The 23,767-nt window shown below is 43.9% G+C and overlaps 1 protein-coding gene across 2 annotated transcripts in view; it reads right to left on the minus strand.

Annotated features, from left to right (window-relative positions):
• Positions 1-23,553, minus strand: part of ETS1 (ETS proto-oncogene 1, transcription factor) — a 129,377-nt gene extending 105,824 nt beyond the window's left edge. Inside the window, exons 1-2 of one of the 2 annotated variants that reach the window (XM_082683935.1) lie at positions 23,454-23,553; positions 9,211-9,294 (exon numbers count right to left, since the gene is read on the minus strand). In XM_082683935.1, the coding sequence (XP_082540061.1) occupies positions 9,211-9,279 (69 nt within the window). In that variant the 5' untranslated portion in view covers positions 9,280-9,294; positions 23,454-23,553. Of the gene's footprint in view, positions 1-9,210; positions 9,295-23,442 lie in introns of both variants that reach the window. The other variant, XM_082683936.1, reaches the window with a different exon arrangement.
• Positions 23,554-23,767: the final 214 nt, after the last annotated feature.

Raw genomic sequence — 23,767 nt, forward strand, 5'->3', positions numbered from 1 at the left:
CAAAGGAAGAATAAGAAAGATTCAGATAGGTCATCTAGAGAGATATAGACTGTGTCGTTTGGTGGTGAGAAGCTTGAGGGAAAGTTATGATCTTGGACAATATAGACGCTTGCCATGGGGGTCAATGAGTAAGAAGCAAAGCTGGAGGAACAGGACAAGATCACAATGTTGAGGGCTGTAAACACCAGACAGGAATTTGGCTCCAGGAGAAAGGCTTTGGTGTCTGCATTAGAGGTAGTGACATGGTGAATCAATATGTTCTTCTAGCACTTCTGGCACTCCTTTGATGGTGCCAAGTAGGATGGGTTGGGCAAGAGGAGGAGATAAGGAAGTGGACATAGGCACTGGAGTGCCTCACAGAGCCATACTGGAGACTAAGGTAAAGGGGAAGATGGAATCAGCATAGCTAAACCTACTTTATTTAAAATTTTTACTTTTTTAAATAATTTTTGCATTAATTTTGACTTCTGAAAATTTTGCATTAAGATATCATTTAGCTTGATTCCTCAGGGCTGGGGCACCCCTTATGTATTACTCCCACATGAGTGTTCCAGGGGCATCCTGCTGGCTGTGGTGCTAAGCAGCAGTTCAGGTATGAGGGCAGAGTTAGATCAAGGTCATGAATGTAGAGGTAAAGAGGAAACAAGAAATGTAAGTATGTTTCAAAGTTAGAATCAACAAGATTTTCTAACTGTGTAAGTTAGATAGGTGAGTGTAAGGGGAGATAAAGGTGAGACAAAGGTAAGTGTAATACATAAGAAAGGAGAGAGGAAGAGAATTTCACCCTCAGTTATGTTTAGATGGAGTGATGGCAGGTTGGTGGGGCAGGGGTTCCTGAAGGTGGATACAGGATAGAAGAGGACAAGAAAGGGTGCAGTTAGATCTGGAAACATGGAGCACCCAGTCAGAGTATAAAGTCAGGGAAAATGGCAGTTCAAACAAAATGGAAAAAAAAGATAAAAAATGGGTCAGTATAAAAAAAAAATGGGTCTGTAAAGTTGCCTACAGTTACAAGAGATGAAAGGGGAAGAAACAACCAACAGTGGCTGGCTGAAGACAGAGGAAGAAAAACAAGAAAGCCTACAGAGTTGTGGAAGCCAAATGTAGAGCTTCGGAACCTCAGGTGGTTGGCCAGTGGCCACCAAGGGAAGGATGGTAGCCACAGGGCCTTGGAGGGATTAGATCCCCTCCCCTGAGGCATCTCAGGAAAGTGCATGTTTTGTCCTGCTCTGTTTCACACATGGTGGCAAGATGCTAAGGGAAGGGCACTCTTCTCCCTATCCCTTTGGGGGCTGTCAGAGGACACAGCCCAAGCCCACATGTTTCACCTTTATGACACTGTTAACAAATAAAACAAAGCCCCGGAAATCTGGAACTACTGGAACGATGGGCACACCCTATCCCTGCTCTGCTTTGAAGGTGAGCCTACTCTAATGACTAGGACCACATATGTCCTCATCCATTCGCCCTCTAGTCAAGGTTTCCTCTACTTTATTACCTCTGCCTAGCTCCACCCCCCAAACTTCAGAGTCAGGGACTCTATCTTCCTCCCAACCCACGACCCCCTGCTGCTATCTCTTCAGGAGCATCTTCTGCCCTTCCCCTCCCATGCCTGCCAAAACTTTGGCTCATCGTCTGCCTTGCCCCTGCCCCGAAAGTTTGGAAAAGAGGGAATAGGGGAATATTTTCACAACACTACATCACAAACCATGCTAGAGTCCGCAAGATTATACATGATCTGTTCTTCAAGTTCATGTCCACCATAAATGGGACAAGCAACCATAAATGTCCCCGTGTTTGCCTACTAATGACTCAGTACACAAACTCTGTGGGAGCAAATCTGGCTTTTCTTTGGTCAACTTCAGAATTCAGGGCCATGAGTATATGAGACACAATAACTATTTCTAGATGCTGCTGTTTAAACAACAACAACAACAACAAAACAAACATCTTACACCCAGGGGCGAAAATGAATTAACACTGGATGTGTGCCTTTGCGGGAACAGCCATTTTTCCGGAAATGGCGTAGATATCCCCACACTCTAGTAGGAAGAAAGAAGACAGAAGACGGGGAATCAGAGAGCCTGGATTCACATCCTGCCCTGCCCCTATGGAGCTGCATCACCTCCAGCTTGTCCCTTAACCTCTAGATTTTGTTCCCTGAGCAGGCCGGCCTCAGTGATCTCCGCGCTTCTCCAAGTCCAGTGACTTCTTCTGCGGATCAATCCACATTCTGTTTCTTAACCTGTGACCCACAGCTTTCATGGGTGGAGGAACCCCTAGAACCAAGAGTTGTCCTAGTCGTAGGTAGTTTGGATTCATGAAATACAAGGACCCCCTTTAAATTTAGGAATACCTTCATATTTTTCTAATTCTTTCCTAAGACCATGCTCAAACACTGCTTGGACCCCATGCCCTCCGTTTCTCCTCAGAGAACTGTGAAGCTTCGGAAGCACCTGTCTACCGAATAGCTCTCGGGCCTCCTGCCTCGTTGATGCTCAGGAAAAGTCGGGGCAACCAAAAGACAGTCTCTCAGCTTCAACCCTTTCTTCCCATTGCATGCAGTAGGCCTTCCACATGAGGCCGAACTCCACAGGCTTTAACCTAGTCTGGGCTTCCTCGTCCTTAGAGGATACTTGACAAGACGCCTGCTTTCACTCAGCCCCCAACACGTCATGAAGAAACTCTTGAGGCAACGCTAAGGGGGAAGTTTGGGGCCAGCCACGTCGGGGCTTCAGGAGGACACGGAGGCCCATCTGCTTCAGGAGGGCACGTGTGTCCCACTCCCTGGAGAGGCAGAAGGGAAGGAGGCAAGCAGAAATACTCCTGAGCTTGGGTTCAGCTTTCCTCAGCACTGCCGTTGAGCAGGAGGAGGGAGGGGAGGGTGTGGCCGCCCCGGGAGAGGCAGGAACAGACAAAATAGGAAACTCTCAAAGGGCAGTTTAATTTTAGACTCAAAGCCAGGAAATTCTTCTTAAAACAATAAGAGTGATGGGCTTGGGCCTCGGTGAAAGGGCAGGCCTGACCGCCTACAGGTTTCTGAGGGAGAAAACGCAGAGCCTGGACCTGTGCCGCAGAGACAGGCTCCTCAAAATCCTTCTGGAACTGACCACAGCTGAGGTGGCTCGTGGCAGGTGGAGACCACAGCGGCCTCCACCCACAGCCAGCTTTTGGTGACCCCAACTGAAGCTCCTGGGTCACTGACCTTGCTACCAGCCTGAGTGCCCGCCTGGCCTTGACACTTTCCTGCTGGGAGATCTGCAGGGAGATAGGTGTTCTTTGTCTGCTTCTATCTACTCCCTTAGTGTGAAGCCTGCCGCCTCCCAGTGACTGCAGAGGTGACAGCTTTGGGCACCCCACAGGGGAGAGGTAGAGAGCCAGATGACTCAGAGCCTCCGTCCGGGCCCAGGGTTCCTGGGTGGAAAAAGTCGCCCAGGCTACCGGACCCAGCAGTAATTCCAATTTGCTGAGTGCTCTATAAAATGCAGTTTGGGTTTTTCCTAAATCCAGGAAGATCACCTCATCATAAATAAGGCAGCTAGGTGCGTGAATGAAAGTCTACTGTAAGTGCTTTGACATTATCATGTATCTAAAAAATGAGGATAAATTCGGTAGTTTAAGGAGTGTCCTTAGACAGGAGTCAGGAGATCTGGGTCTCATGCCGCTTCCCGCCAGCTCTGTAAACTCAGGCGATTTACTTAATCTCTGAGGACCTTACGTTCCTGATATCAAGAGATGGCCTGTAGGTTGTTTCTCTAGGTGGTGCCGCCTGAACCCAGTATCGTAGAAAAGCCCCCCTTTTCAAGATGCTGGAGAAGTATACATGATCAGTCTTTCCCAGCACAAAGAGTGATGGATGTAAATAATTTCCCTAAGCATCATGTTCCAGCAATCTCTCCAGGGGAAAAGCCATCACCATGACAAGCAACAAGGAAAAAAAAAGTCCAGTGTTCCCTTATATTCCAAATTTCTTTTGTGTCTTTCTACTTCTCTAATCCATTGTTCTCCAGGATTCACACAGAGGAGGAAAGAACATTCTGTGCTAGGCTTTACAGCAACAAGCGCGAGCCCTTCCCCAGGGCAGCAAGGACACCGCGGACTCCCCGGTGACCACTCCAAGGCTAGAATCCTGAGGCATGCGGGCTGGAGGTGAAGAGTGTGCGAACAGCCCTGGGTAAGAAGGGAATTGCTTCCCAAGGAGGTCCAATTAAACTGCAATTACTCAAGATAAGAGAACCAGGTCTGTTTACACAATGGGGTTGTAAACCACCAGCCCATTACAAGGGAACTTTGATCTGGTGGCGAGGGAGCTGTTTCTGGTGCAGAGTAGTGATGAAGCAAGGAGGTTGCACAATCAGAATGTCTCCATCTTCACCCCAGTAGCCCCCATCTTGCTCGGGCAACACCCTCGGATGGACAAGTGGGATCATCTCCACTCCCCCCGTCCATGTTCCCATCCAATGTGATCAAGAAGTCCAGAGAAGAGCACAGAAGAGACAGTGAGCATAAGCGATAGAGAATTAGCTGAGGTCATATCTGGGGGAGGCACTCAACAAGTATTTTCTCATTGAACCATCACGATGGTCTTATATGCAAAATTATAGTCCGCCTCTCACACAGAGGAGGACACTGAAGTCCAGAGAGGTTAAGTAATTTGTCTGAGGTCACATGGCTAAAAAGTAAGAGACCAGAATTTAACCCACATCTCTGACTCCAAAATCCTTTCCATTATAATTGGATGGGCTGCGTTCCACAGCTGCCACTGCAGGCTGTCTCCCATCTCATATAAGAGGCAAGAACAAAGTGGGTCTGCCTCCTGCCTCCCCAGAGTGTCAGAACGTAGAACCAGAGTTATGTATCCAAAAAAAAAAAAAAAAAAAAATCAATCGATCAATCACTCGATGACAGAAGGAAGAAAGAACATGTACAAAAGAGGATTTGCTCAAACCACAGAGTGGCTGGCAAGATCCAATCTCAAAAGTCTCTGTGTTGGCAAACTGTGCCTGAGGGTGTGGTTTGGAGCTTATTTTTACAAATGTACTTAGCTAAGACCCATGGCCACGCTACCCCCCTGGAGGGCACCACACTGGAGATTCAGAAGGGCTGCCAGTCCCCCGAGTTCCACTGGAAAAGGACAGGAAGTACAAAGGGCAATGACTGAAACCAGCCAGTGGCAGCAGCCTTCCTCGGCCCCCCGGAAAGTTGATATTCGAAGTGCTCTCCGGCACCCAAATTACTCAGTGATCCTATGTCTGAAATAGGCCTGACCTCATAGCATGTTATTCTACATGATTATAGCCATTAAGTGTCTAGAAAGTATGATCCTATTCATCCATTCATATAGTAAAGTTACAAGCCAAAAAAAAAAAAAAAGGGCTTTTGTTGGACAGTTTCTGAAATGCTTCTTTCATAGTGACCATATTTATAAGAGAAGAACATTTGATCCAGAAAGTGGAAGAATGTCAAGTTTTTCATGCCTTCACTCCATCTCAGGGAACATGGGATGTTGCCTAAACCCAGAGCCTTATCCTAGGAAATTTTGGCATTTGGGACCAACACAATCACTCTTGCCCAGCATATTACTCTGTCCCCAAAGGCCTGAGCTCTGAGAGGAGGTGAGTGGGCAGTGCTAGTCCTTTCCTCTGAATAGTTCAAGGTGCTTCCTAAAGTTGGTATGGCCCACGGGTCATTAATCCTGGGGGGACCTCCTCCACACATCCTCCTTGCTTTCAAGGTGGCCAAGGACTGGGACAAGTTTGGTCAAAACCAGGAGTGGCCCATCCCTCCCATTCCTGCCCTCCCCCCAGCTCCGCAGCCCCGGTGGCACGGAGGAGAGGATGACGCATGAGGGGATGAAGGGACCAGCGCTGCTGGGGACTTCCAGGGCTCACCATGGGCTTGCTGAGGTAGCATAACAGGAAGGAGCACTTCCTCCCGTTGGAAGAAAGGGTCCCTGACACACAACCCATATTCGTACCTGAAAACGTCACCCCCTCCCACACAATGGCCAGACAACTCCCCAAAGCGTTGTTGCTCGACCTCCCGGCTATGACGCCACTTTATTCATGGCCATCGTCCCCCAGAGGACTGACCTTACAAGGAGAAAAGCACGCATCCTGACTTCGACAAGCTGACCCTGAGGCAGATAATGTGAGTTTTGTGTAAGAAGGCCGTTACCTGACCGCGGAGTTTGTAACTATTGCTTATGATGACTTTAAACTTTCTTCTGGTACCCCAAATGATCGAGTCACGCTGATGCTACCTCTAATTTATGAATGAACAATTGGAGAATTAGCCATCTGTGGAGACTAGAAAATATTCGTATCCTGCTTTAGATGGAACCAAACTTTAGATTGAACAGTGAAAGCAGCAGCCAAAGCAGAACCCCTCATAACATGAATATATTCTCACTTGTTTTTCTTTCGTAAGATTTCCCCTTCTGAAGTAGTAATTTACACGTTGCCAAGAGCCGCTTAGACCAGTCTGTACATGGAGGACCATCCTACCTTCAAACCCGATCCCGGGGCTACTGCCACCAGGACTCGTAAGCCTCACCCCTACTAACGTGTGGGGCCGAATAACCCTTTGTTGTGGGGACACTGTATCATGTGATTGTGCGATGGCTGGCGGCATCCCCTGCCTCTACCCTCTAAATGCCAGGGATGCTGCTGTCTGCTTTTAACAATTAAAAATATCACCAACTATCCCCTGGGTGCACAATCAGCCCCATTAAAAACCCACTGCTTTACCATTTTCCTTCCACCCTCAAATCCCCACACCCAAGACAGAGTTTCTTTTCTTCCCAGCCTGGCCTTACCAGACTGGAGCCCAGGGCACCAGGCAGGAGGACGCGGATTATTGGATTAAGTACCATGGGTTGACCTCTAGATAGAGTGGCTCCAACAGAACTGAGCAGGTTCTGGTGTCTGCAGCTTTGACTTTCTTGTCTGGGAAAGTTAATGAAGCTGTGCTCACTCCTCCCCGAAATCTTCCGTTGGGATCAAGGGTGTGAGGTCTGTCAGTTTCGCTAATGCCAGTGTCCCAAGGTTAGAGTCTGCAGACAATTTACAGATTCTTTGTTTCTTATGGTGCTGGCTAGGTTGAGGTTCTCTGCAGGGGCTGGTTGATTGACCCTAAGTTTGTACCAATAAATTTTATTTATTTGTTTGTTTATTCATGCACTCATCTGTATTAGGGAGCGCACCAAGGCGAAGAAGTCACAAGACTTGACTGCTTGCATTAGGGTTCTGAAAAGTTGCCTAACTAGTCCCAGTGATGGAGAAACTGAGGCCCAGAGAGAAGTTAGGCGTGAAAGTGCTGGAGTAGTAGTTAGCAGTTCTTACGCAACCTTCTGCTTTTACCCAAGCAACTCTGAAATTCACAGCGAGAAGGATCCCGCAGGTTGATAATACTTTTCAGATATGGCTGTTGGGGCTGGGAGCAAATGAGTCCTCTGTTTTGCAACCAGTGGAGACCATTTAAAATGCATTAAAACTAGCCAGTGAATTCAGTTAGGGGTGGGGTTGTTTGTTGAAAATATGTACCCAGAGCTGAGTTTTGGTTTTCTAATTTCATACAATTGCCAGACACCCTGCCAAGGTTAATTTAATACTATACCTGTAGTTTGCATACTTGTAATACCATGTATTTCAGTGTCTAGAATACAATGTATACAAATTTGCATAGCATTGCTTTTTTGCAGAAGTTATTGTCTTGTTTACTTTGATTCATACTGGCAAAGATAATTAACATAGGCTAGTTTTTAAATCTATTCTTCCAAGCCAATGACATATTTTGCCCTGAAATCCCAAAACCCTTTATTTGTTTTAACAAATCTCTTCAATATCATCTTTAAGAACTATTTAGTGTAATTTGTGTTGACCTCAGATGATAACCTCTGTGTGAGAAGCAGGAGGAGGAGTCTTTCCCTGACAACTTTTCCAGTCCCTTCTGTGACCAGCAAGTGCAAGACTCTGGGTGATTTCTACAGAGCAAAACTGAGTGACGGCTGGTCAGGACTTGTGTGTGTGTGTGTGTGTGTGTGTGTGTTTCTAAACATATTTCTGGTGTTACTCTAAACTTTTTCCTGATTCTAATTTTTTTAGAAAAGTGAATGGGGTTTATACAAATGCAGCAGCCATTTAAAACAGGAAAAAAAAAAAAGGTATTTCAGAATAGTCACTGAAAAAAGCAGTGATAATCACTCCTTGAACACAGAATAGCTTTTGGTCAGTTATTTTTTCAACGATATGGAAAATAACTTGTGAATACATCAAATCTTTCAAAATACAATTACAGTGAGTGGGCGTGGTTAACGTAAGGGTACCCGCGTTGGAAATTCTGCAGATCCTCAGGCAAGACAGTCCAAGACCAGAGTCAGAAAAGAGCTCTAGTCCCTTGGTGTCTCCTTAGAGCCATAAATGTACAGGGAAGATCTAGCATTAAGCTTATCTGTCCATTTCCAGAGTAAGCTAAACGAGTTCAACGTTTACACTGGCTTTCTTCATATGAAAACATACAGAATTTGAAATGAAAAGTCAATAATATATCAGCTAGTAGTAAAGGTTCTTTCAACATTGCAATTGATCGATGGGATCATCATGGGATCGCTCACACAATCAATTGATAAGAAATGCTTCAAAACCTTCTACTGATCAACGCATTGCTTGGGTGAGGGTTTTTTCCCTGAGGGCAAGAAACTTTATCTAGTCTTATTTTTAAAGTTCCTTTTACCTCTCTTATTCTGGGATTTATAACATTTTCCTGTAAACTTACTGTTACATTTCTCAGTTTTAAATTCTGTGATCAGAAGGCTTGTGATATTTAGCTTTTATGTATGAGGCCTCAAATAAGTTTAACCATGTTAAACCCAAGGTATAGCGATATGTGAAAAATTTTCACCAAGTGAACTGATCAGTGAAAAATCACCAGCCTTTAACCATTAATCGTGCTTGAGTCATTTTCTCTGAAACTCAAACACACTAAAAAACCTTTCTCAGCAAATCCATCAGTCTTGGATTTTTATTTTACGTGCCGATAAAAACACAGATAATCTCACAATTTAGCTCCTCCAAGAGATTCAAGGCTGATTCCAAATTTGGAGTCGGGTCCCGGCTTCTCTGTCCAAGAGAGGTCAGGACGCTGGAAAGCAAGGGGAAGCCAGGAAAGGCAGGGTGGGCAAGGGAAAAGCAGGGAGCGGACCCCACTTACCGCCATCGCAGGACGTGTTGCTGAGTAAGGGGCAGGGCCACTGGCTGCAGAATCCACAAAGTAGCTCATGGTCACTTTCAGCACCTGCGTGGGAGAAAGCCTTCACTGAGCCCCTGCTTGCACCAATGTGTGCACTAGAAACCAGAGGGTTCGAGTCTTAGAAGTGGGTGTCTCCTAGGAACCATAGAGCTCACCTCTTCTTTTTTTCAATATTTCTTTTGAAGTGGGGAGGAGGGGTAGGAGAGGGGGAGACAGAGAGAATCTTAAGCAGGCTCCACAGGGAGATTTACATGGGACCCGATCTCACAACCCTGAGATTGTGACCTGAGCCGAAATCAAGGGTCAGACACATAACCGACTGAGCCACCCAGGCACCCCTAGAGTTCACCTCTTTATGCTACAGAGAAGGAAATGAGAAATCAGAAAGATAAAGTGACAGATCACGGGCACATAGAAAATGGGCAGACCCCAGACAGAGCCAGTCTCTTGACTGCAAAGTAGCAGGGATAGTGCCTAGTCTGTGTGAGCTACAGTCAAGAAGCAGGAAAAGCATCTACAAAAAGACCCTTTTGCAGGGTTTCTGGACAAGAACCAGGTCTTACGTGTCATTTTTAGTAATATCCCCGTCTATCACCCTCCCTCCACCCCAACCAGGCCTGGCACATAGCAGGTGCACTCAGCACACCGGTGTGGCATAAATTTGATAAAAGAGTAAAAAAAGAAAGGCCTGAAGGGAAGAAGGATGGAAAAGCCCTACTGGAGAGACACATCCACCAGGACCTAAGACACAGATAAATAGAGAGAAGCCCTGAAAAACGGATGGAACATTATTCATCTGGAACAAAAGGAGAAACACTATGAAATAATTCTTGAGCAGAGCTGTTATCTACACCAAAAATCCGACTGTCGAGAAAACGTGAGGAATGTTCTGGCTGAAGGGATTGTCCAGCTGGTTGTCAGTCATCAGGAAAACCATTTATGTATCAAACATTTTTGTTAATCTAAATGCTTCCTAAAGTACATTAGTTCACACACTTTAATCAACTCAATATTATATACTGAAAAAAAGTCTTTCCTAAGTGATTTAGAAGATTTAGTTCCTAGGCACAGCATTCGAAGGCTAAATTCCTATGGTTAGGAAGTGACGTTTTAGGGGTGCCTGGGTGGCTCAGCTGGTTAAACATCTGCCTTCAGCTCAGATCATGATCCCAGGTTCCTGGATATAGCCCCAGCTCAGGCTCCCTGCTCAGTGAGGGGTCTGCTGCTCCCCCTGCCCCTCCCCTGACTCGTACTCTTGCAGGACCGTGCTCACTGTCTCTCTCTCAAATCAATAAAACCTTTTTTTTTTTTTAAAGTAACATTTTTGTTTTAACTTGACTGTTTCCGGATTATATTTGTCTTTTCCTTTATTCTTGCTAATATGTAAAGCCACCGGCACATTTCAAGGAAAAAAAAAGAGTATTATATGTCCTATGTTCAGTTTGTGGTTTTGGTTTACTGTCTTCGTTCAGTTGACAGCCAATGAGCCTATCTTCCTTCCTACGAAATGTATTTAAACGATATAGTTAAACCAGCTCAGCAACAGAAAATTATACCGACTAAGGACTACAGGTACAGAGTGGCTAATATTGCATGGTTGAGATCAGTAAATTAAAAATCGTCAAAAGACATATCTTAGCCCAGAACTTGTGCTTCTTGTTTTTAACTAACCCTTTACTTTTCTTATGATGCATTTTCTCCAAAAATAGATGCAGACAAAATAATATTAATTTTTAAAAATAAAATAACTAAGGGGACACCTGGGTGGCTCAGTGGGTTAAAGCCTCTGCCTTCAGCTCAGGTCATGATCCCAAGGTCTTGGGATCAAGCCCCACATCAGGCTCTTTGCTCAGCAGAGAGCCTGGTTCCCTCTCTCTCTCTGCCTGCCTCTCTGCCTGCTTGTGATCTCTCTCTGTCAAATAAATAAATAAAAATCTTTCATAAGTAAATAAATAACATAACTAAGGGTAACTAGGCTATGTTAATCAAGATGCTATTCCTTGTTTTTTAGGGGAAATTGATCTCCGTTGCAGCAAAATGGCCCCTTAAGAATTTCCGGTGGTGAAGCTTAAGAGGAGACAAAGACCAAAGTATGCAAGTCCAACTGGATTTTTAAAATCCAGTTAATATCCAGTTAATATCATCTGTTTCTCAAAACAATGAGGAGCTATCTTGAATCAGACCGAACATGACATATGAAAAAGGTACATACAACATAGGTCAACGAGGACTGATCCTGACCATACACTGTCAAAGATAATCTCAATGAGTTCGACATTCCCTTCCTACCAAAGCATTCCTTATCTTTAATCTTGAAATCAAATGCAAAAATCCTAATGAATCGTCATCAATCTATACATCCCCACTTGAAAGTTTTTGATCTGCTCACGGATGAAACTTACAACTCAGCAACACAGAATGTGTCATCCTGAGAACAGATTAACCATGGTCAGATTCCCTAGGGTACAACTGGCTTTCCCTCCAGAGCCCTGCAGGACAACCTATACCTTTGGGACCTGTCAGGTATGGGAGCACTGTTTGTGCCAGCCATTCAGCCCTCCGATGTCCTCCCCAAAAGTCCCATGGACCCCCTGAGTCATCACAGACCTCAATCATTCATGCAACAAGCACAGTGAAGGCGTCCTTTGTTAGAAACTTGTTTACCCATTCAGTAAATCATTACTACACATCTGCTGTGTGCCAGGCCCTGTTCTGGGCATTTGGGACCCACCTGGTAAACAAAGATCCCCGACCTCATAGACCTCACATTCTCTCCGACTCAGAATGAAGCTGAGAAAGACAGTCTCTATCTCCAGGCAGTGGCAAAGACAGACTTACACAGGACTATAATACAAGGTGATGAGCAGTTTATCAGCAATCTAGAAAGAAATAGCGGTCAGTCCTACTAGGTGTGGGGAATGGGAAATTGCAGTGTGAGGTGTGCCCTTGTGGTCATATGAATCACCCCTATACTCCCATAAGTGGCAAAGATCCTTCCTCTTCTGAATTCCTGTTTTATTTAAGTATTTGTAAGAAAAAGGATTTTTAGAAGGGGCAGCCTTGTCAGGAAGCCCAGCTCGAGGGCATCAGGAGTTTCAATCTCAGCCAGACAACACCCCTCGGAGCAACATAGCTTGGGGAGAGGTTCGGTGGAAATATGTGTTTTCTGTCCAGCAGACAGAGTGAGGGAGGAAACCTATGGCCCCACATATGGTTCATTCAGCGCGGGGCTGTGTTCCTGTGGCTGCGTTAGATGAATGACACTTCCCTTGGGGAAAAGCCCTTTGCCCAGGGAGGAAGCCGAAAAGAGGGAGTTGCCAGAGCTCTCAAGGGCTCTCATCTCAGGAAATAACTCTGGGACAGAAATGGATTACTGCTGTATTATTTTTTGGAGAAAGAAAAAAAGAACTCACCCTTTCTCCGCTTGTAGATTGTGACACAGAACAGCTGCTTGGGACATAAACCCTTTCAGGAAAAGCAAAAAGTGTCTGGGTGACGCTTTTTTTTTTTTTTTTTTTTTTTTTTGACTTGTTGGCCAAGGAGAATTCCCTCCCACATAACATGAAACATCAGCTGGACCAACGTTTTTGTTGTTTTTTGTTTTGTTTTGTTGTGGCATCATAAACGTTTATTACCTAAATACAAAATCTTGTGGCTTAAGATTTACTCCCCAGCCTAGAAGCAACCAGAGGCCCGCCAGAGTGAAGGAACGATGTGAACACCTGATAACAGGGTTGTGTAGAGCTGAGCTCAGTTTTCTTGAAAGGAAGCAGCAATGGCCAAGGAGCAGATAAATGTGTCTGAAGTGACTTAATTCTCAGGATCCTGCCCCGGCCTCCGGGGGTAGCGCTCCCCCTCCACCTTAGGGCTCATGCTACCCAATACAGATACACCTCTGCTCCTGTAACGTGGAACGTCTGTTCCCACAAGCTCATGGGGCCAGTCCTCTGTTCCCTGCCCTTCTCACATGACCTCCTTTGGTAGAAATGCCTCCTGTCCTGCTCCTCAGCCACCTACCTGCTTCTCTTGCTGCTTTGAGACTCCTCTCAGAAGGTCTCGCTGCCAGGGACCCCTCCTGCCCTACCCCTCCCTCCCGGGCAGGACTAGCTGGCCTTCCCGCCTGTTCCCCTTGCGTGTTTCTGCCACTGTGCCTAACACATTGGTTTATAAACATCTGTTTCGGAACACCTGGGTGGCTCAGTTGGTTAAGCGGCTGCCTTTGGCTCCGGTCATGATCCCAGTGTCCTGGGATCGAGTCCTACATCGGGCTCCTAGCTTGGCAGGAAGCGTGCTTCTTCCTCTGCCTCTGCCTGCCACTCTGTCTGCGTATGCTCGCTTGTGCGCTCTCTCTCTCTCTCTGACAAATAAATAAATAAAATCTTAAAAAAAAATTTTTATAAACATCTGTTTCTATTTGCCTCTCCCACTAAACTCTGAGCTATCTGAAGACAGGCACTATGTCTTTTTCATCTTTGTATCTCCAGACTTTAAGATAGATGAGGGGGCATAAGAGATTTTTTTTTTTTTTTAATGAGTGAATGAAAGGATGACTTGGTCTCCCAAGAAGGAAAATGTAAAGTGGGTCAGATTTTTTTTAGATTCTCTAATCAGAGAATCTGAGCAGATCCCAGATCTGAATAAAGATCCACTTGAAATAATAGGTGTGGGGGCTCCTGGCTCAGTCGGCTGAGGGTACAACTCTTGGTTTCAGCTCAGGTACTTGTCATCTCAGGGTCCTGAGATGGAGCCCCAGGAGTCACCACTCAGCGGGGAGTCTGCTTCCTCTTACCTCTCCCTCGGTCGCTCCCCTCCCCCTTGCCCGCATACACACTCTCCCTCTAATAAATAAATCTTTTAAAAAAATAAAGAATAGGTTTGTGGCGTGATCCATTTCTAAGCTTTTGCTCTTAATGTCACCTAGTCACAGAAGTGTTTTCTACCACCCCATGTGACACTGAGCTGCTTCTTGATTGTCTCATCAACGCACACCCCATTAGAACTTAAGGATTTCGTCTGCATCTTCACCTTCTGCTCCAGGCCCTACACAGGTGCTGGTAGAATACGGCCACACAGAGACTTGCTGATTCTGAGAGTTAAGTTAGAAAACGCGTACATGCCCTTTAACTCACTTAAGTCCTCCTTCCCCCCCGCCCCCCCAGATGTGGAGAAAGACAATGGGCAATGCTGTAACCCAGTCAGGCTGAGATCTGACTCTAGGTCTTCAGCCACCTTCCCCTGGGCTCCTCTTTTCTCACTCTTCTCAATTTTCCATATGAAAATGCTCAATCCGTGCAGAGGACAAAAAAGATAATAGTTTGGTTTATGTGGGTGTGTCAGTCCAGTAATGGACTTTGAACAGTTTTCTGTGGGACTCAGGGGAAAGCACTATTCTTTGTAGAGCATGCTACCCAATGGACCTCTTCTAGACCTTTCCAGCCTCGGCAAGCTTAGAGACTTGGGCCTGACCTGCAAGCTGAAGCTGCCTTTCACCCAGATCCCTGCAGGGCAGGGTGAGGGAGGCCCAGAGGGCAGAGAGGCTGAGGAGGAGCAGGGGTGCCAGTTCACAGCAACTCTATCCTGCTTGGCTGCATCTCTACAGGAGCACGGTGACATCAGTGTTTTTTATTCTGGGTTATGTGCTCTTCAAGGAAACACTATGCCATTAAGGAAATAGTAAACTACACTTAAATGATTTTTGTTTCTTTTGAAAACGATTGTTATTGGAAAAAATAATATGTATTTATTGAAGAAATTACGATAAAAACACAGAAATGTCTAAAATAAATGTCAAAATCACCCTAAATCCCACTGTCCAGAGGTAATTATACTAATACTCTGTTCAATGTTCCTCTGGGTGTTTTTTAATGTGTCTTTCCGAATGTAAATATAACATATACACATGATCATAATTTTACCTTCATGGTATAATTTTCTACATGCTATGTTGTTATCTGCTTTTTTCATTGACATTTGACATGTTATGGACATTTTTCTACTTCAAGGAATATAACCCTACATTCCAAAGTTTATGGCTGTCGAGTATTATGCTCTATGTATGCATTATTCTTGACTTAATGAGTCTCTTATTACTGTATAACTGACTTGTCCGAGTTCCTTGTCATGATAAAGGTTCTAAAATATTTTCTCTTGTCATTAAATACCTACAAGTGGTATTGTTGGAACAAGGAACGTGTACAAAGTGCCTTCCATAACAGAGAAGCCAAAATTACACAACCACCAACAACAGCACTGTGTTCTAACTTTGAACTTACCCTCCAGTCTTCCTGTTAACGCCACAGATCAGGAATCATGGTTCCAATCTATGCTAGATATAAAGATGGCACGTGAAGGATTCAACTGTGGAGTAAAGCTATGAAACATAAATAATGTAGATAATTTGCTATGCAAAAATTAAATAGATTTGCAACTAGGATTCAATATCAAGAATTTAGGATTCCCATCAATCTGTATTAAAAAGACACCCTTTCGGGGTGCCTGGGTGGCTCATTGGGTTAAGCCTCTGCCTTCGGCTCAGGTCATGATCTCAGAGTCCTAGGATCAAGCCCCACACATTGGGCTCTCTGTTCGGCAGGGAGCCTGCTTCCCCCTCTCTCTGCCTGCCTCTCTGCCTACTTGTAATCTCTCTGTCAAATAAATAAATAAAAAGTCTTTAAAAAAAAAAAAAAGACACCCTTTGGGCCTAGAATGCAGGAGGAAAAGAATTTGACTGACAAAAGGACTATCTATTCAAAGAAAAATAACAGAACCTTTGCCAAACTAAAGACATTGCCATCCATGTCAAGGCAACACCTTAAATCTCCAATGAATAGTTTGAGTTTCTTTTTTATGAATGCCTTGAAAATCTGTTTTTAAAGACTCAGAGGGAGCATTCCTTCTTTTGGGAAACTTTCCCTGAACCCCCTGGGCAGCTAGATGGACACTCCCAGCCCTCGTCCACAGGACTCAATGTATCAATACTCCTACTTTGGTATTTGCTATTTGGTTCAGAGTATTTCTTTTATAAATGTCTGTTTCTGCTCCTCAATCCTGAGCTGCTGGAGAGTAGGGACTGCCTTTTCATATGCTACATAGTAGACATGCAACACGTTTGTTGACTGAATGAAAGAACCTGTCCGTGAAATAGAGTTAGAACATATAACAGTATGTCTCATAGCCTGAATATACTCAAGAGAGTGAAGATATCTCTAAAGCAACAACAAAAAGACCCATCACCTGTGATGACGTGTGTCCATATGCAACACTAAGATTAGACTTCTTCAATGTTCACTACATGCAGGATCGTATTTTTCTTTAAAAAAAAATTTTTTTTTTTATTTATATGACAGAGAGTGAGCAAGAGAGCAGGAAGGGGAAGGAGGGGAGGAAGAAGCAGACTCCCCACTGAGCAGGGAGCCTGACACAGGACTCCATTCAGGGACTATGGGATCATGACCTGAGCCAAAGGCAGACACTTAACCAACTGAGCCACCCAGGTGCCCCAGAATCATATTTTCCTTTAAACTAACAAATGCACCAGATTGACAAGTTTATCTATTGTACCATTCTCTCTCTTAACTCTCATAAGTAGCTCACTGGTATTTTTCCAGTCATTTTAGTAGATCTCTCCTTTGATCTGGCAGGGTAACAAAAGCTGCCAAGTTCAATTCCCCCAAGAACTCAAATTTAAGAGTATTTAGATCATTTCCTAAGGAAACTTTGTGATTACAATAAGGAGAAAAGAAAAATAGTTCGAAGGATTGGAGATGGTTTCTCTTCCTTGCTCCTAAAATTTTTAAGAACTTCATTGTCTTGACTGTGTATTTCAACATTACAGTAGTAAACATTCCTTCTTATTTTAAGTGGCCAACCCTGACCTATAAAGGCAGTGTTCTCATTTATGTGCTGTTGCCTTCTGTGTCTTAAACCAAACAGGCCACCTTCACTAAATGCACAAAACAGCCACTCAGGGTACAGCTAGCATTGCAGTCTTACTTCTCCTCCGCTTCACTGATAATTAGTGCTCTAAACCTTACTTGAATAGAGGCATGAACATGACTCATAGCCATCTCCTATTTCTTTAAACCACCCCCATCTCCTAACTAAGCATAACACTTTCAAGTTCTGTATAAATTGACATAGCTCAACCAATCTTTCTTGGAAGACTATAAATACACTCATGTTATCATATGATTGCAAGATTATATTGTTTTGCCCTTCCTCAAGGAGTAACTCGTAAATATGTCCTGAAAAAGAGAGAGAATATGAGATGGTTTTAGTCTGTTGTACCATAGCAATTAGGAAATAAGGAGTACCTCACAGACTATTTTATGTTTCCTCCTCATGGAAACAAATCCTTCCCAGTCACACTGCTGGAATGGCATTGTCAACAGTGGGCAGAGTGGGAGTTGCTTCTCATAGACATCAAGGGATACATCCAAACCTGCCTACTCTTAAATGCGAGGAATTTATGAACACGATATCAATCCCAATCCCTGAAACCTAGCAGAAACTGGCACTCTACTTTTTTCTGGGCAATCAGGCTTCATGTGGGAACATCCTCTGGGAGACTGAGGGTAACAGTACCCTATTTTACAGTAAAAGTGCCCACAGCCTCATCTCCAAATGTCATTCCTCAAATGCTGTATTTAACCACGAAATTCAGCAAATGATCACAGTTGGCCACCATGCACATCATAGTTATCTATGAATAGCGAATCGATAAATTTAAATTGTTTCTTACTAAGAAACTAGAAACAGAAAAAGAGCAAGCTAGATAAATGACATTAAGTACTCGCTGCTTCACAATGACAGATACAGTGGAGGTCACATTATATGAGATTCTTGGCCAAGTCAAATCCAAAGAAGGTCTGCACGACTAAAAATGTCACCTCTAACCCAATGGATGGGGCCAAAGAAATCCCTAAATAGCCTAGAATTTAAAATAATTACTTTTTTACTCACAGCATGGAGAGCACATTGGACACAATCTAGAATATGGAGATGGTTTGGGCTCCTAAGAAGCTCTCAACAAGACTGAAAGACATCATGAACAGAGGTAGCTACTAAGAGGACATGAAAGGAGATCAGGATAGATTTGAATAATGCCCTTTTCAAACTGAACCAAAGGAGACCAGTTGCCTCAGATCTCTCAAATCCAGCAAGCAACTTCTTGGGACTATGTCAGATGGAGATTTTCACGGTGTTGTTTTATTTGTTTTACTGCCCAAACTGTAAGGTTCAAATTTTCTGAATGTAATGTTCAACAGCTTGCTGCCCTTCTTGCAGAAAGAGGGACTTTGCAATTTTAATCAACTTTGGAGTTGACCATCATGCTTTGTTTGAATACACTGGGCTCAGAGAGGTTAAGTTTATCAGCAACTAAGAGCTCTGGAGTTACAGATTGTGGGTGAACTGGCAGCTCCTCACTGAGCCTATGGCCAAGGGCAGTTTGTTAAGCTCACAAAGTCTCAGATTCCTCAACTATCAATTGGAGGTAATAATACCCATCCTTTCAGGATCATTGAGAAGGGTTGGATAAAATAAACGTGCTTAGCAGAGTGCTTTATGCATGATAAAATAGTCAACAAATAGTGGTTCTTATTTATTGCTGTCTTGTCATAAGGCCTGGCATTAGTAAACATTCATACTTTCATAGTTATAGTGGGTTTTATTAATTATTATTTTTAGTGCCCAAAGGAGCAGACGCTATTCATTCAGGTATTAGAACTAGAACCCAGATGGCCTAAATCCCTTGTTCCTTTTTCTAAAGGACTTGCATTTAAATAATCAGAAAAGGATTCCCTTCCATAAGCAGAGGTTGAGTAGGCATTAGTTAAGAATTTCCCTAAAGAGCCACAATTTCTGTTGAATAGTAGTCTATTTGTACCATTGTTATGCATAAAACCGAGAAGTAAGCATTTTTCTTACTGCGAGGAGCAAACTCACTGAGAGACTGCAAGGCACAAAGGGGGAGATATTGTAGCCTCTCGAGTCAGACCGAAATTTTTTTTACTTAAATGTCTATCTTTGGTGGAATAACTCTTTTTAGCAACTAGATACGAACATAAGGAAGTAGTAAGCTGCTACAGAAAATACTCAAGAGTTTTTGTTCGTTCACGTTTTTTAATTTTCTTGTGTGTGTGTTTTGTTTTTTTCTTCTAGAGCTGCGCTTTCCCCAACTGATTTGCATAGAAATCACCTGGGAATCGCGTTACAATGCAAAGCCTGAGTCAGCTGGTCTGAGGTACAGGGGGAAGGTCTGTATTTCCAGCGAGATCCCACGTGATGCTGATGTTACTGCCCAAAGGACCTCAGTTGGAGGAGCAAGGAAGCGTCTGGACAAACTTGGTTAAGTTCATGAGTGATTACAACAAAGCAGGTGTTGAGGGGGCAGGGCCCCCTGAGGATCAGGCAAAAAGACATCTGTAGCACAGGCTGAGCAGAAGTTCGATTTTTAGCTTAGCGACAATACAAACCTGGCCAGGGAAACACAGGCGGCTCAGGACCTGTCTCTGCCCCCAAAGCCATGTGCCTGAGCATGGGCGCGTCTGACAAGCCTTCTAGCCTTTCCTAAGAACCTGTGGTTGTCGTTACTTAGCCTCGAATGTCAAGAAACTGCCATTGCTGTTCTCTCCCCACTGACAGGAATCCTTTCGTTTAAAAGGTCACCAGGGGCACCAAAAGATGATGAAGGAAAATAATTTGCATTGTATTTTTCACAATTTTAAATGTCCTAACACTTCTGGAAACTCTCCGGTTTGTGTTTTGCGACTTCTGAGGCATTGAAGATGATTTCCAAATGAAAGGTCAAAAAATTTAAATACAAAAAAAAGGCTAAAATTCGGAGGGGGGGGAGGTGGGTTCTACTTTTCCACATCACTTGAAAATTTCTAGATTTTACTTCTCCCATTGAGAATATTTTTTGACATCTTCACCAAGAGGTCCTTTCTTGACTCTCCTAGTGAGTACTACCCCAGCCTTCTCCTCTAAGTTCTTGATACAGCAGCAGCCCTTAGTCAACTGGAATATCAAATCTATCCTCTTCTATGAGAAACAAAATTGATCAGAAATAGATGTCACTCCCTGCTCCAGACATGATTTCTTGCTATCTGAGGTCCCCAGACACTCATAGACTGTGTCACATAGCTTAGCATTCATATTGTCTTTTATTTTCAACTTCTTTTCAGGTAAGACCTTGCCTCCTAAAATAAAATTATGTTGATCTTAGAAATGGAACATGCATTATTATTCCTTCAGTATCTGTTATGTCACCCAACACAAGGCTGGAGACAACACAGAAATTCAATCGATATTTGTCCCAAGAGACACCGGAGGAGAGATATGCTGATCTGGTCAACTAGACCTTTAACTTTTCTAATGGTCAATATCTCTCTAACAACGAATGGTCGATCTGCAGATTCCCCTTTGGAAAAGAGGCCTATTCCATAGTATTCTCCCAAATAAGAGCAAATCATGAGTCAGAGCAGAAGAATTCAGCCTAAACTCGTGTCAGTATCTGAAAGCTATGAAGGTTGCTTTGCAATACAGTGCCAGCCCCAAGGTCTGGACTCACAGCCCCTTGGTTCTAACCGGGTCCTACTCTACATTGGTCATATCACCAAGCTCAGTGTCTTCAGCTGTTAAATGGGAATAACAAGGGTGCCCACCTCAAATACTTCAATGTGGGTTAAATGAAGTAGTTTGTGCAAAGCACTCAGTAAGGACCCCGGAGCATACTAACTTTAAGTGCTCGAAAAATATTGGGAATTATTTTCCTCCCGGTGGGGAAAGTGAAGGAAACCAGGTGTGATACTCGGAGAATAATCCAGATTAAAAGCTGGAGTTCCCTAAAGCTACATTTTCAGTGGAGCAGGGACGAAGGAGATGAAAAGACACAAAATGAGTTGTTTTCAGATCTGAGTTTTCCGAGGATTGAAAACTCACAAAATTTGCCTCCAACGCCTCTAAATTGTTGCATACCACATTCAGTTTGCTCAAATACCAAATATGTTTTAATTTCCATAAAGAAAGAAAGAAAGAGGGGGCGGGGGCGGGTATGTGTCCCAGCTTCTGGGATGTCACCCTTCCTTCGGGTGTTTGCTGCAGAAATGGGAATTTTCAATGAGTAATTAGAAAAGTAGAGTCTCTGTGGAAAACAGATCTGTTCATCAATAAATAAAATCAGGAGGTACACCAGAATGGGAATTCTCAGTAAGAAATTCAGGCATACACTGAGGCTCTGGGTATAATCAAATAGAGGAGTGTCAGGGTTAATCATTTGTTTCCCTACCATTCATCCATCTTCTGCCTCCCCCTCCCCCAGGGACCTGCACCCACACACCCAACTTGTTACAATATTACTTAGGACCGCCCCTCAACAGGATTGGAACTTTCACTCTCTATGCTGTTTACTCCTGTTCTCTCATCTTTGTGGAATAGGTGAGGCACGAATCATCATTCACATTTTAAGAACAGTCAGGTTAAATACCTGTTCTCCATTACCAAGCCAATCTCTAACAGGACCCAAATGTACATCCACATTCTTGATGCCAAATCCAGCAGCGGGTTCCAGTTCTGACCCTGCTCGCCTTTGAACTTCATTATAATCTGAGACAGGCAACTGGCCCAGGTCCATGCTCTCACCCAGCTCTCCAGGGTCAGGCATTACCAGGTGTTGAAGGAGGACACCTTTTGCCCACCTTCTTCCAGACTCTACTCTTGGACCTTGCGGCCCCTCTACCCACTAGCGTGTGGGTGGAAGGAGCCTGTAATCAGACTCTGCCTCCCTCTTCCTCAGCAACGGAACCAGGACGGAAGACGCTGTGTGGCTGCTTTTTTTTTTTTTTTGACTGTTTGTTTTTTCACTACTGAGTTAGCAAGGATGGGAGTTGTTGATTTACAATTAGAAACAGCATGCTTCTTCAAATATTAATATTAATAACTACAATACTGAACACATGAAAAGGGCCTTTCATCTTCAAAGCTCTTTGCAGACATTAACTCATTAGCTGTCCCTTCCCTCCATTCAGGAACAATAACAGGTAAGTAAGAATCTCAACAGCAACAGTGGCCACCCTGCCAACCCTCCACGCATAGTCCCTGCCTGCAGAAGGGGAAGGTTTGTTTTTAGATAAGAAGGAGACGACACAATCCGGAGCCACGACAGATGAAGAGTCATTTTACAAATCATGAGGAATTTGCCAGGGTTATCATTTTAGAGGCTTTTTCCTGTTGTTTTGGTGATATGTCTCTTTTCAGTTGCCCAGCAATGGTATGAAATAAGGGGGGGAAATGGTTTAAAATAAAAAAAAAAAAAATCTTACCCAAAAGGTAGTAGGGAAAAGCTACAAGTGAATACCTTGATCTCAATAACCCAGAATCTTTTTGAACAGTTTGTCCATGTTTAAGGCTGCTTTAAAAGGTGGGGTAACGGGGGCTTGTTAATAGCAGATGAGAAGCCACAGAGTGGCAATGCAGGATAAAATCACCCAGTGCAAGGGAATGGCCATCCATACCCCTTGTGGTTCCGTAGCATCGCCAATGAAGTCCATCTCTGCGGGGGAGAGGAGAAAAGCCCCGTGACTTTGCGACTCTCCCTGTCTCAGCTACAGCCCCCAAAACAGGCAGAACACGGGAGAACTGGAGTCACAAAACAAGGAAAAACACCCAAAAAACACAAAACAGAAAAAAAAGAACACCACAAAACAAACTGGCTAGTTTGACTTGCAAGAGTCAAACCTGTGGCAATTTCCTCTCTACAAAAATTCATTAAGCTGCGTGGCAGGAAAAAAAAAAAAAAAAGGCAATAGGTTTGGTAGGAGTAAAAGAGAAAAAGAGGAATTTCTATGTTTAACTACAGCTTTATTTCTTTGGAGCTGCTCCAATATGCGAGGAAAATTCAGAGTTCTGACAAGTCATCTGCGAGTCTCTAAAACGTGTGTGATTTTGCTTTTATTAAGCAGGGAGAAGAGTGAAACACTCTTGATTTCAGACTATTTTAAGAATGTTAAGAAGTATTTTTGAAAATTGTTATTAAGTAATTGAATGGAAAATATCGGAAAATGTGAAAAGAGAAAGAGAAACCCCGCCTGTATCCTGAAAGTCCCCATCAATTCACTGTTTAATTCCCCAGAATGAAACAAAAAAAGGGGGAGAGCGGAAAGGAAAGGAGCAAAGTTTTAGGCAGAAACTCACACTTCACTTACTACTTTGCCGGAGAGCCTGGGTGAAGAAAAGGTCCTGAGTGAGCTTCCCTCAGTGTCTGTGGTCTCTTTCCAACTACCTGCAGGAATCCTCCGCTTGATGGCTATAGAGGATGCAAAGACCATAATGTTTCTAATAGAGCTGCCTCCTTAAATTGGGGGGTGTGGTCAAGGCCGGGAAAGCTGGGAAAAAAGGCAGTGTGCCCCAAGCCCTTGACAATGCGGAGGCAGACATGGGAACAGGCTCTTTGATCTAGGTGGAAAAGCAAATGTTGTTACTGGCTGGGGTCACACCGAATCACACCTTATTTTCCTAT

The sequence above is a fragment of the Mustela nivalis genome (assembly GCF_964662115.1).
Source record: "Mustela nivalis genome assembly, chromosome: 9".
NCBI classification, from domain to species: domain Eukaryota; kingdom Metazoa; phylum Chordata; class Mammalia; order Carnivora; family Mustelidae; genus Mustela; species Mustela nivalis.